Source organism: Rousettus aegyptiacus, unplaced genomic scaffold, assembly GCF_014176215.1.
Source record: "Rousettus aegyptiacus isolate mRouAeg1 unplaced genomic scaffold, mRouAeg1.p scaffold_m13_p_10, whole genome shotgun sequence".
Lineage (NCBI taxonomy): Eukaryota > Metazoa > Chordata > Mammalia > Chiroptera > Pteropodidae > Rousettus > Rousettus aegyptiacus.
In genome coordinates, this window is record NW_023416285.1 from 83,887,469 (window position 1) to 83,901,044 (window position 13,576).

At 42.8% G+C, this 13,576-nt stretch overlaps 1 protein-coding gene across 1 annotated transcript in view; it reads right to left on the reverse strand.

Moving 5' to 3' along the window:
- The window catches only part of GPR158 (G protein-coupled receptor 158), a 313,167-nt gene extending 307,922 nt beyond the window's left edge, over positions 1-5,245 (reverse strand). The window contains exon 1 of the mRNA XM_016124940.2: positions 2,644-5,245. Coding sequence (XP_015980426.2) covers positions 2,644-3,533 — 890 coding nt within the window. The 5' untranslated portion in view covers positions 3,534-5,245. The remainder of the gene's footprint in view (positions 1-2,643) is intronic.
- Positions 5,246-13,576: the final 8,331 nt, after the last annotated feature.

The following is a 13,576-nucleotide window of genomic DNA, read 5'->3' on the forward strand; positions in this document are numbered from 1 at the left end:
CCAACATGTTTTTTGTGCAAAGGTCTGGAGCGCCAAGGAAACGATTTAAGTATGTACATATCAAGGATAGTGTGAACCAGAGGCCGAAGGCCTGGATTCTGTTTCTGTTGATCCTATGTGATTTTTGAACAAGTCATTTTACCTTTTTAGTTCTTTCTTTATCTATGAAACAACAGGAAGAACCATCTGATCTCTTTAAGGTTTCTTCCATTTTCTATAATTACCATCTGTGCAAATCCTCAGTACAGCATTTGAGGGGCACAGGACATGGGGCAAAAGCACTCACAGGAGAGAACTTATTCTGCTCTTCATGCATGCTGCCAGGACAAGCCAGCTTCTGTAGAGAGCCAGACACTAAATGGCCTGGCTTCGTGCCTTGGCTAAAGAACACCATCGATGACTATGAAAGCACTTAACGAGACTCAGCCAGAGGAAACTATTTTCTGAATGCTGTCCAAAAAATAAGTAGGGGATGTGTGAGCCCTCACAACCTCAGACCCTTTGTGTCCTCAGCCTTTCATCTTGGCTGGCAGAGGCACTGAGTTCATTTAGTGCTTTCTGAGCTTTAAAGAGAAATAATTGTGAAAATGAATTGTTCTCATCTTCAGTCCCATGTCTAACCCTTGAAAATACACATATTTTTATGCAGCAGCTACATTACATGTAGCAGTCCTAGGATAGCTTCATAAGACAGTTTAGCATAGTGGTTAAAAGTATGAAGTGGGTTCAAATCCTGGCTGCACTGTTTAACTGTTGTGTGATCTTGGAAAAGAAGTTTAACCTCTCTGTGCTTTAGGTTCTTTTTCTGTAAAATAGGGAGATTGATAAAACCTAATTCACAGGGTTGTTATGAGGATTAATTAAGATAATAAATGCAAGGTAGTTAGCACAGAGCCTGAATTAGTAAGCAAAGGTAAGAAAAGAAGGAAGGAAGGAGGGAAGGAAGAAAGGAAGTTTGATTGATCCTAGGACCTGGGATGCCCTTTTTTAGGTTTATCTGAAGGCCAAAAAGAATTTGCTGGCAGTGAATGGCATCTGCTGATCTTCCCTCTTCTGAGCAAACAATATGGCAAATACTCAAAGCTGGGATCAGCTCTTACTAATAGGATCCTGCAGAAATCAGGAGAAAATGGGATTATCTTGAAAGTAGGAAAGAGTTACTCTAGTTTAAGACAAGATCCCTAAAAGAGAAACACACAGAGACATTTAATATGGTCATACAGAATCAGAGAAAGGGGTTTGTCTTTCATTTATGCCTTCTCAAGTTGCCAGCATTAAAAGTTACAGAATTTTATAACTGGATGGCTCCCTGACTTGATAGGTAAGTAGCTGAGGCCCAGAAAGGTTAAGCAACTTACTTAAGGTCATTCAGCAATAAATGACAGTGCCGAGATGAAGAAGCTTTCTGACTCCCCCCATTTGCCCACACAGTACTCAGCCTGGCATCTTTCACCAAGTCAGCATCTGCCCTTGTGCCAAATAAAGCATTAAGATACCGACACACACACAGAGTTTCTCACTTTTGCCCAGGTTTCCAAAAAGTGCAGAAGCAAACTCAACCCCCAGCCCTTCTTTCCAGAGTCTCCCATCATGGAAGCTGGGGAGGATCCCTGTCAATCTGTGGCCCTCCCTCTGAGAGGCCCCCTCTTTGGTGTTTCTAGTCTCTCTCTCTCCTTCCTCACAACTCTTAAGGTCTACTGCTACAAGTTTCTCACCTCAAAGGTCAGGCATTTCTCAGGGCAGAAGTTACCACCTGCTAATTTGCAAATCCTCATCTTCCCACATACTCTATACCTTGAGGCAGGAAATACATAATTGTTACTAAGTTTCCTCCAAGTCCCTTGAGTGAACTCAATCTAATCAGTCTTCTCTCCTTCCTTCTCTCCTTCTCTCCCTCCCTAAAATAACTCAGCCAGGTTTCTTTATAAAGTAGATGCATTTATGAAGGGCTGGATGACTTTTAGGTTTGCCTGACACAGAGAACAGGAGAAAGAGGGGACCAAGGAAGGGATTGAGGGTAGGAGAGAAATAGGTAGAAAAAGCACAGTGAGCAAATTGCAAAGTCTGGATCCTGCAGACAGCTGGGCTGTTGAGACTGACTCACTGCTGAGGGGACAGAACTGCCAAGGGGATGGCACTGTTTTAATTACAAAAGACTAGTGCCCAAACTACACATGCAGGAAGCAAGCAGAAGCTACCCTGCAGTGACAGAAACAAGGAACACTCTCCTTGCTCCCTTTTCTCTCATCTGATGCTAGCCATTCTGTGCTTGGCAGGCACACCCCAAACTCTCGAGGTTCTGTAGCATCACTCCTGACTGGGAACTCCTCTCCCTGCTCTCCCAAGGACCGAAGCAGGGGGCCATGGGGCGTCAGAGGTTTTTCTCAGCTCCACCAAATTCTTCCCCATCCCCACCCCTGTCCCTTGAACTGAGAGAAGCTTTCGCTGAGTGTCTGAAGCTGACAAACGCAGGGCGCTTCTTGTCCCTAAGCACATGCGCCCGCGTGGGGTGTTCCTCTGCCTGGGTCTCTTCTGTGAGGGTGGGAGGAGTAAGTATCACATCCAAATGTTCCTTCCCCACACGCGCACCCACCCACGAAACCGGAAGGAAGGCTTTGCTTTTGCCTTTCTTCCCCTCCCTACCTGAATTCAGGGACCAAGTTAGGCTGCAGCCCGTAGAAAGCAGCGGAGAGAGTGACCAGCCACCCGGGCTTGTAACTCCCGTTCTCGCACTCCAGATAAGGCGGAGACCACTTGACATGGCTCTTGTCACCGCCAAGCCCGTCCCTGCGCCGCCAGCTGTGACCCAGGCCCCGGGGCCCCTGATTGGAGCCGCGGCGTTGTACATGGGTCCTCCACTTGCGACGGAGGCCGTGGAACCATTCGGTCTCCAGCGTGGCGTTGGCCAGGTGGTGCGCCGAGGAGGACAGGTCCTGGAGGAGAATGCGACTCTCCTCGCGCGTGGCCTGGAGAAAGAGCTGCGGGGCCGACGCCGCCAGCGACTCGGTGCTGAAGGTGATGGCCGCCCGGGAGATGCTGGGCTCGCCCTCCAGGACGCTCCGCACTAGTGCCTGGTACCACGCCAGGTCGTCCTGCAAGTTCTGCTCCCGCGACTTATTGCTCTGCAGCATCATGTTGAGGAAGTTGGTGGCGTGTGTCAGCGTGTCCAACGCCCCGTGCAAGGAAGGATGGGAGCTAGCTAGGGCTGGCGACTTCCCGGGCAGGCCCGCCAGCTCGTAGCGGCTGGAGCAGTTGGCTTGCTTCAGCTGGTGGGAGTCCCCGGTGTAGAGGTAAGAGGCCACGTCCATGGGCACCTCCTCGGCTAGTTTTTGCGCCAAGATGGTGCCGTCGGAGCGGCTCCAGGGAGCCGAGGGGTCCGATGCGGAGGATCGAGCCGGCTGCTGGGCGTGTTGCTTCGCCCTCAGGGTCCTCTCTCTAGGGGAACCCGGCCGTCCCGCGGGGTCGCGGCTGGCGCCAACAGCTCCCAGTCCCAGATGAGCGAGCAAGAGGCAGAAGAGTAAGGGATAAGCCATGGCTCCCGTCTGCCTCGCAGAGAGGAGAGGAGGTAACTGGAGGAGTCACTTTTTAAATTTTGGTCGTCAATTTATCAACAGTAAGACTTTTATCAGGAGTCTTCCTCCTTCTCCAGATGGCACCCAGTCCAAAAGGACTTTAAGAATGTCTCGAAATCGGCCCGCTGGCTAAGCGACCGTCACAGGAAATCGAATCACCTGTGGCAACGCTGGCTGCAGCCGCTCCACGATGGGTCGGCTCGGGATTACGCACCTCACAGCCTCGAGCCGAACAGGTTACCTCCCCTCCGGCTCCCGGCAGCTATAGTTAGCCTGCTTACGTCTTTCTGCTCGGCAGCTTCCACCGCCACTCTCATTGAGGTGTGTTCGAGAGCTGCTGCTGCTGCTGCCGCCGCGGCCGCCGAAGACGCTGCTCCATCATCTCGCCCGTGGCAGGTCGTTCCCGCCTCCCGGCTCTGGCTCCGCCTCGTTCGCTTCGCTCGGAGGCGCGGAGCGCGCGCATAGACCGGCGCGGCGAGCGCAGGAGCCGGTCCCGAAGAGCGAAGATTTCTTTTAAGACATTTGCCTCTCTGGAGTCGAGAGGGCCAGGCAGCTGGTTAATTGGAGCTTTAGGTTTAGCCACAAATCACACTACCTCTCCCTGCTCTCGGGAGGAAAGCCGGTTTAAAGAGGCAGCTTGGCCGCAACCAAACCCTTGTAGGGCGGCTTCAAGTCTTCTTGTTCCCTGTTTGGTCGGCTCCTCTGTCAATCATTCGACTGCCATTTGTGGGGAATGGGGCGGGAGCTGTCCAGTGCTGAACCCGAGGCGGCACGGAGGAGGCGCAGGAGGCGGCGGTGGCGTGGGATGCAGCAGCTCCGAGTCCTGGCACCCACTCGCGTTCCCTGATGACTCGGAAACCTGAAAGGGTGGAATGGGGTGGGTAGGAGTGAGGGAAGAAGCAGAGCTTCTGTGGTTCAGAGCAAAGGAAACTTGAACGTACCGAGGAGGAGGGTGTTGGCGTCTTGCATGCTTAGTTCAGTCAGCCTTTTCTTTTGCCTGGAAAAGAGGGAGAAAAGAGTTTTCATTTCTGACTTAAATCGGAGGGGAGGGACGTAGAATAGAGACGTGTCCTCCCAAACATCTGTTCATTTTTGACAAATCATCAAATCCTCCTCGCTGTCAGTTAAAGAAATGATTAAAACCCACTTGCAGAGGTTTTAGCTATGAGGGGAGTAATGGAGACACCTACCGGCTGAGTTTTAAAGGGAAAAAAAAATGCCGTATTAACAGAACCTCTGCTAGAAAGGGAACCAGGATGAGTGAAAGTATATGCGACTGAAGATGTGAAAGGGAGAGACCTGTGCAAGGGGCAGGCCTAGGACTGAGAGAGAATGAGAATGGGCGAGTCTGTGTTGAGTGAGAAGCGCAGTCATTCCGAGGTCCTAGAATTAATGAGGATATAAGAACTAAGACTTCTCGTTAACTATAGATTGGGATATTCCAGCAGAAGAGCCGAGTAAGTATACCAAGCCCCTCCGCCAATTATTGGGAAATTTCTTAACACCCATCCAGTTGTTTTATTTGAAGCTTTAAGAGTGGCTTCTTACATTCTGAAAATACTAATTCATGCAGGATAGGTAGTATTTTATGCACCACCGTTTTCCACATGCACCTCCATTTTCAAATTTTCAAAGTTCCCAAATAGAAAATCCAAAATTCACTTCAAATCCCAGCTAATAAAAATGTCATTCACCTCATTTTAAGAGAGCACTGCTTAGGTATATATACCATTTTATTTCATTCTTCCCACTGAGAAAATACCTAAGCGCTGAAATGTAAGCTCCAAAGGGCAAAAGTTTTCTGCATTGATCACTGTAGTGTCTTGGGTGCCTAGAACACATAGAAATGATGAGCACCCATCATTTAACTAAATAGTTGCTAAATTAATGAGTAAACCAGAAGATCATGATGACAAAGCTAATTATTTAAAAATTCATCCCCATACCTAAGAAGAAAGGTTTGCCTGATAAGTCAGTGATGGAATAAGACATAGCAACCAGTTTTCCAAGCTACAATATATGGTCTCCAAGTTAGTTTTTATACCTATGCAAAGAATGGTCACTAGATTTGTATGTACTTACAAGTAGATTTAATGTTCATATCTGACTTTTTGGCTTAAATTTAACTTTGCAGTATATGCTCCTTTGCTAAATAAAGATCATCTCAATTTAATACTACACTATAGCATATGTGGGAATAATAACAGAAAGAGTTTCTGTTTGTTTAATTTATCAGAGTATACAATATGATTTTCTATCTATTTAACCATATAAAGACTGAAGTGTCATTATGTCATTAATTGATGTTTTTAGAAAATCTGCATAACTTATTAATAATTCTTTAAATCTTCTAATATTATACTTATATTGGAAGATATAAGTTTATAAGTAGGTCCTTTCATAAGTAATTTAATGACACCGTAACTGAAAGACCTGGCTTCTAGTCTCAGCATGGTTTTAAGCAAGATATATGACCACTGGCAACACATTTAGTTTCTGTGTCTGGGACGCAAAGTGTATGATTTGACATGAATGGAGTACTGAAATGGCAACTGAGCCACTCTCTAGGAGTGCCAGTCCTTCCCCTAATGCACATACAACAAGAAAGGAGCAGCCTATGAGAAGCTCTTGCAATTTTACCATTCCTTTTAGTGGATCACCGTCAGTCTACATTGCCAAACAACTGGGGTGAACTAATTGTGTCTAGAACAGCACTACCCTATAGAAATATAATGCAAGCCAAAAACGTAAGCCATATATATAATCTTGTGTTCCAGTAGCATGTTTAAAAAGTCAAAAGAAAAAAGTGAAATTAATTTTAATAATATATTTTATTTAGCCCAATAAATCTAACATATCATCTTAGTAATATAATAATTATTAAATAGCTTACATTTTTATACTAAATCTTTAAAATCCAATGTATATTTTACACTCATAGCACACAGAACTTCACATTAGCCACATTTCAAGTATTCACTAACTACCAGTGGCCAGAGGCCACCATAGAGGGCAGAGATCAGAAGACAATGCATTCTGATCTAGAATGCTCTAGAAAGCTTAGGTCCACTCAAGATAAGACACCATGGTTCAAATGCTATATGAGGCCTGTCCCATTTAATAAGAGGCCTGGAGTCAAGGTTACTGAGTAGGCAGACCACCTTATGTCTATGTTAGTGTCCATCAATGGAAGGAGATAATCCAAGAGGTTTTTATAAGGGACCAATATTTAACACATACTCACACACTCTTAAGCAGACTACAAAATTCCACACCAATTCACAAAGAAATATCACTCATTCAACAACTGTTGATTGAGTCTCTACTATGTGTCCCGCATTGCATTTAGCACTGGACAAAATAGACACATCTGCACAATAGGCACATGGACTTTACAATCAAGTGAGTAGAGAGAATTAAAAAGCAAACATAAATTTAAAAAGTAAGTGTCATGAAGAAATAAACACTGTAGTGATAAAGTGATAAAGAATGCAAGCTACAGGGACAGGGAACTTCTATAAAGAGATAAAGGAAAGACATATTTCTCTGAGGAGGAGGTAAGAGCTGAGCTGAGACCTAAAGACTGGAGAGTAGTTAACTAGATACTAAGTAGTAGCGAACCATCTAAGGCAGCGGTCCCCAACATTTTTGTCCCCAGTGACTGGTGCTCCTATGAGAATCTAATGCCTGATAATCTGAGCTGGAGCTGAGGCGGTGATGCTAGCACTGGGGAACAGCTGCAAATACAGATGAAGCTTCATTCACTGGCCCACCACTCACCTCCTGCTGTGCAACTTGGTTCCTGATGGGCCACAGACCAGTAGCAGTCTGTGGCCCAGGGGTAAGATAGAAATTTACTCTATGTAGGGGGTGTAGTATGTCAGTGCATCAAGACTACAAGTATTCATTTCTGAGCAGGAAAGAGGAATGGAAGACAATAACTGCAATAAGTAGACGTTTATATATAATATGAAAAGTACAAACAATTGAGACCAAAAGAAAATCATTTTATAAAATAAAGTGATCCTGGCATGAACAGCACCCCACTACCACCAATCAATTTGTAAATTTAAATAAATATCTCTGTGTGACCTCAAAATTAAGGACTAAGTTGTCATACTGTATACCGATACAGTATAGGAGCTTTACTGTAATAGAACTGTATATATAAGATCTCAGGCCCTTTGTGAAAAGGACCAGAGCTTTTTCATCACAGCATGAAAAGTCAATCTAATTAATTTAGAATAGTCAAATTTGCACTGGTGAAAAAGCAATAATACGCAATGGAGTTATTAGTTGCCATTATATTATTGATTTATTACTACTATAAAAAGGAAGATGTGTTGACGTATTTTTAAGTAAAACAAAGAAAATCAAAAACCGCTGGGACCAGATTTTATGTGAGCGTATAAGCATACTAATTTTAAAATTTTAAGTGCTGCTCTTCATCATTTAAATAAGCAAGGATTGGGACAGTGGGACATGATGAAAGGACACTGGATTGGCAGTCAGAAACCCAGCTCTACTCTTGGCTCTACCATTATTTAGTAGTGTGACTTCCAACAATTTTTTTCAACTTCTCTGAGCCCTTTTGCATCTTCTGCAACATAAGATTGATGGATGAAGAAACATCACAACTGGAGCAGTTGCAGCTGAGTGATGGATAATGGTCCAGGTATATTTCCAGGAACTCATCATTCTCGGTAGTTCTAGATGTACAAGGTAAATGTCATTTTCAGAGTAATTAATGCTAGATCTCAGTAAATGAAGTGACGCAATTCCTATCAAATTCCTGATAAAGCGAATAAAATGACAAAGAGAGAGCATAGCCTGTCATTATAGGAGAAGTCCAGTTTTTATTCCTGGTCTTACTGAGACCCTAAACTTACACTATTCCTATGCCTCACATGCCCATTTGCAAAATGATGATCATAGTCTTTGTTATCTAAGAGCAGTAATTTGAGATTTCTGGATGCAGAAGTATCATTAGAGAATTCTGATGATCCCTGAGGGTCTGAGTGGGACTTGAGAATCTGCATTTTAATAAGCACTGCAGATGATTTTTGATGCAAATGGATCATATGGGATAAATACTGCCTTGAGCCATGGAGAGAAGATCTCTTGATAAACACAAAACCTTGCTATAACTTGTGAAACATAGCCTGGGGGCAAGGGAGAAAATACCACCTGTAAAGAGTACTATCTATCATCATTATAATCATCATCATCATCATCATCATCATCATCATCCTCATCTAAACATTTGTATAGCATTTACAGTGGCCAGTCATCATTCTAAGGAACAGACACCCTTTAGCTCATTTAGTCTTGGTACTATGAGTTTGGTACTGTTATCGTTTCACAGATGGGAAACAAACAAACAAAAATGAATTGCCCTAAGTAATACAACCATCCCACTCCAGATGTCATACTCTTAGTTATTATACCAGTGGTTCTCAAACATTGATACACATTAGATTCACCTGAAGAGCTTTTGTCAGAGGACAAATTAGTGGCCTTATGCCCCAAATTGCTGACTCAGTAGGTCTAAAATAGGGCCTGAGAATTTACATCCCTAATAAATTCCCAGATGATGCTGATAATGCTGGCCCAGGGACCACAATTTGAGAACCATTGTTCTGGGCTGTGCTTTGAACCATTATAACCTGTCATGTCTATATACCAACATTTTTCCATGTATTTTACATGGAAAAAGGAGAAAGTCAACATTAATGAATGAAAAGATGCCTGAAATCTGCTAAGGAAAAAAACCCTGGTTTTCTATTTCTAACTTAGAAAGCTTACCCAAGATGTTTATATTTTTTACTTAGCAGTTTATTCTCATCTGCCTCCAGTTTACCCTTAAAACTCTTACTCCCTGTCAGTATCACTCCTTCTCTTTCTAGAGTCATCTCTCTGCTTTTCACTGTGAAGTCATGCCTTGGGCTGTTCTTGCATTCCCAATGAAGTGCATTTTTTTAAGTACCACTAAACACAGATTCACTACAGAGACACTAAGGCTTTGACCCAAATTGCTAGTTTCCCCTGCCCCCATGCACACAAAATGATTCTGTAAACCTAAAGACACCTGAACCACAAGGAAAGAAAACACCAGGAAACAACATCTATGTAGAAAAATTCTGAGTGTGCTAAGGCAAAGTATTCTTTAAACAACTTTCCATGGCACTGACCTGATATTTAGATATTTAGCAGTACAGGAAAGGACCAATATGACATTTACAAAAAAAAAAATCACGCCAAATTAGAAAACCCAACTCCATTCGCTACAAGGATTGGCTCCCTTTCTCATTAGGAAATAAGAACAACCAAAAAATTTGAAATGAAATTTACTGAAAAGGGGGACTTTGTGGATAGGAAGAGATGGGAAGTGAATGATTTTGTCTTTGCTCAATTTTGTCCGCTTCCCTTACTGGAGGGAAGTGTCTCACACCAGACGTATCCATATATTGTTTTAGCTTGTGATATTGTTTTCATCAGCATATTACCTTGAGCATAATGAGGGTTTACTTCGTGACCAGCTTAAGACTTGCCTCTTTATCTTAACACAGGAGCTTCAGATAGTGCTTATTTAAAATAATTAGGTAAATAAATCAAATCATGCATTAACCAGTGATGAAACTGGGCTGAACAAAGGATTATGTTTAAATCCAAGGTTCTGAGGTCTATTAAAAGAGCTGAAGAAATGAAAGGGAAGGAAACAGAAAAGAAATGAAGAAATAACTATTGATTTTTATTACCTCTATGGCCTGTCCTCAAATGAATGATCTTCATGGGCTATATGACACCCTTACCCTTTGCAGTTCACTAGGCTGACAAATCTAACAAATTTCCCAACGGGTTCCAACATATTACTCTGTAACACAATCACCTTTTTCTGACTAACTTACCCCAATGGTCAACAATCCACCCGTGGCAAGTTTCAGTGTTCCAACAGGCCGCTGAGGGAGGTATTTGGGAATAGGAAGAGTTTTCAGTGCCTGCCTTCAACTAAATCCTTGTATTTCAAACAGCTGTGATTCACACTCTGCTGAGCCTTCACCTTTGATGGCAGTCCACTTCAGACTAAAGTTTGATTTCACTCTCCAAGGGGTCAGGTCCCTTTTTCCCTTCCTTATCAGTCTCCCAACTTATGGAGTCTGTGTCCAGAGCACTATTTCTAGGCCTCCAATGTGTCACCTCAAAGACTGGCTGACCCACTTTGCAGATGGAGTCCAACATCATCTTCAATCTAATCTGGAAATCATGAACAGAAGGCTGAGGAAATGAGAAGCTGTGTACCCACTGGGAGAGGAGCTCAACTCCCAGCATGGGGTACGCAGCAAGATCACAGAGGCACAACATAATTCTCCAGAAAGACAGTTTTGATCAATGACAGAACAGCCTGGGTCCAGATGAAATTATCCTGGATTTTAAACACAAATTAACAGTAATATTGAAATTATAAGGCTTACCACAAATTTAGTATGACATGTTTAATCATATGAATTATGATAATTATGGCACCTGAAAACTAGATATAAATAGTAAGCATGCCATTCACACATTTGACAATAATAGCTATTTCTGAGCTTCCCTGAGACAGAAATGAGAAAGAAAAAAAAGTTAATGAGCTTCTCTCCTGCCAGAAGGGCATAGGGCACCACTTCAGTCTTCCTTCCCTAAAAAGGATTTAAGATGTGAACTCAGGGAAGAAGACTGACCTCTTGCAGTACCTGGGCTAGAAGATCTTCCTTTAGTCCTCTTGGAAGAAGAAAGTAGCTCAGATACCCCAGAGAGGCCGATTTCAGTATTCCTTTAGATGTCAAAAGTATCAGGTCAAGTCTCTCTGAAATAGATAAGCAGAGAGGAGCCCTGCCTGGGGTCCTTTTATAAATATCGAGAAACTGGAAGCAAGCTGCTATTTAGTGAGAGATGGTGAAAAGGACAGCTAGATATATAAGCAAGCTAGAAAAAAAATAGCCATATTTTCAGTACAACATAATAATGTTCGGTCTAGATATTTTCTTAAAACTAAGCTTTTTACTACTTAACTTATTCCAAGTAAATTAGAAACTGAAGTGAGAAAGGCAAGATCACAGAATACCTCTTAAATATGGCAGAGAATTTTAGACTTCATACAACTGTTTCTTGATCATCAGTAAATTTGTCTCTAAAATTGACCTGCAGGTCATGAAAAGAGTAGTTCTAAGAGAAAAAAAAAAGCTCAGGAATAGGTCTCTGCATTGCCAAATGACTTTTGAATTGGTGAATTCCTAAAATTCAGGACATAATTTCTGCAAATATGATGGAGTTGTTTTTGCATCCAGAGTACTGACTTTGTATACCGTGTCTATCAGAGAAGTTGGGTTTCTCCCATCCTCACACCCACTCCCTCCCAGTATTAAGGCAGATTTTGGGACAAGCACCAGGAGAGAACTTAGTCACAGTGCCAAGGAGTAGATTTTTTAAGTCTGGAGAGTGAAGAGAATTTTTTTTTTTTAATTCTTGTCTCTGCACAATGCACCCACCTGAATTCCATTTTTGGATCCTTTTTCCTAATATAAATTTGTTATTTGAGTAGCCGACATGACAATATGAGCTCAGGATCTCCCTCTTCCTGAGAGAAGCGCCTCTTCCCACACAGCACCCTCACCCAAACAGACCATTTGAAACAGCCTCCTACTGTCAAGAGGAAATCAGACATGAAGTGGAGAAAAGTAGCATTGAGTAGGTGGGTCAGCCTGGCCACTCTTGATCTTTCTAAGATCTTTAAGTTTTCTCTCATAAGCTATCTTTTCCTGCTTTTGTTTGACTTTCATGGGTGTTTTTTTTTTCTTTTCTTATCATTGGAGTCGTAAGGCATTAAAGTTTAGGGGGTGAGCCAAGAAGAAAAAGGCCAAGAAAACAACCTGGCTACCTTTAGGCTAGGTTTCTAAGTCATGGGGACAAAGAAGTCCTTACGACAGCTATGGTTCAGCTGGAGCTCACTAGGATCAGAAGAGCTATGTGCATGTTGGAGTGAAAGTTCTGTGGTAATGAACAATATGTATGACCAGGAGGTGGTTTTTACCTCCTACACAGATACCTCCCAGGGGACTCTCATTCAGTTAGGCTAAATTTGCAGATGCTGATCATGGCCACATTCTTTGTGACCAAGAGTGACTAATATCTCTTACTGCCATCATATAGCTGTGAGGTGGCATGCTGCTTGTGACTAAGCAGAGTAAGCAGGGTATATGCCCTGTGGGTCTGAGCCAGTTAACAAACTCAGATGTAAATGAGTATGGCTTTTAAATAGCCTAGGAAACATTAATTTTTACTTTAATATTTCATCTCATGAACAAATCAGAAATTCAGCCACAGACATTCTAGAAAGATCTCTCATACCAGATTGGACCCAGATATCAAGGTCCAGTTCAAGCCACACACAGCAACAGAGTATGGGGTTTTAGTCCTCAATTATTTGTTTACTCTACTTACCACCAAAATACCCACTGTTCTTGATTGCATAGACCCATACCCAGTGGCTCTCTGATACACACTAGACCATACATGGGCCACAGGTATCTCTGTCTATGCAAAACTGAGTTCTGAGGTACCTATGATCTAGGGTTGCCAGATTTAGCCATATAACAACAACAACAACAACAACAACAACAAAAAGGGCATCCAGTTAGATTTGAATTTCAGATAAATAATTTCTTAGTGTAAGTATGCTCCATGCAGTATTTGGGACATATACCAAAAAATTATTCATTGTCTATGTGAATTTCAAAATTAACTGGATATCCTGTATTTTTTCCAATAATCCTACTATGATTCCCCTCACCCCACCCACCAATATTCCTCTCTGGTATCTTATTGCCTATGCGAGGCCTCTCCAGTAAATAGGACCCGGGTCAAGGTTGCTCTGGGATTATGAGACTCTTCTAATACTAAACCAGGGGAATTTTTTTCTGGGGAATTATTGTTCTTACTGGGATTAGATTTTTTGAAACAGAATC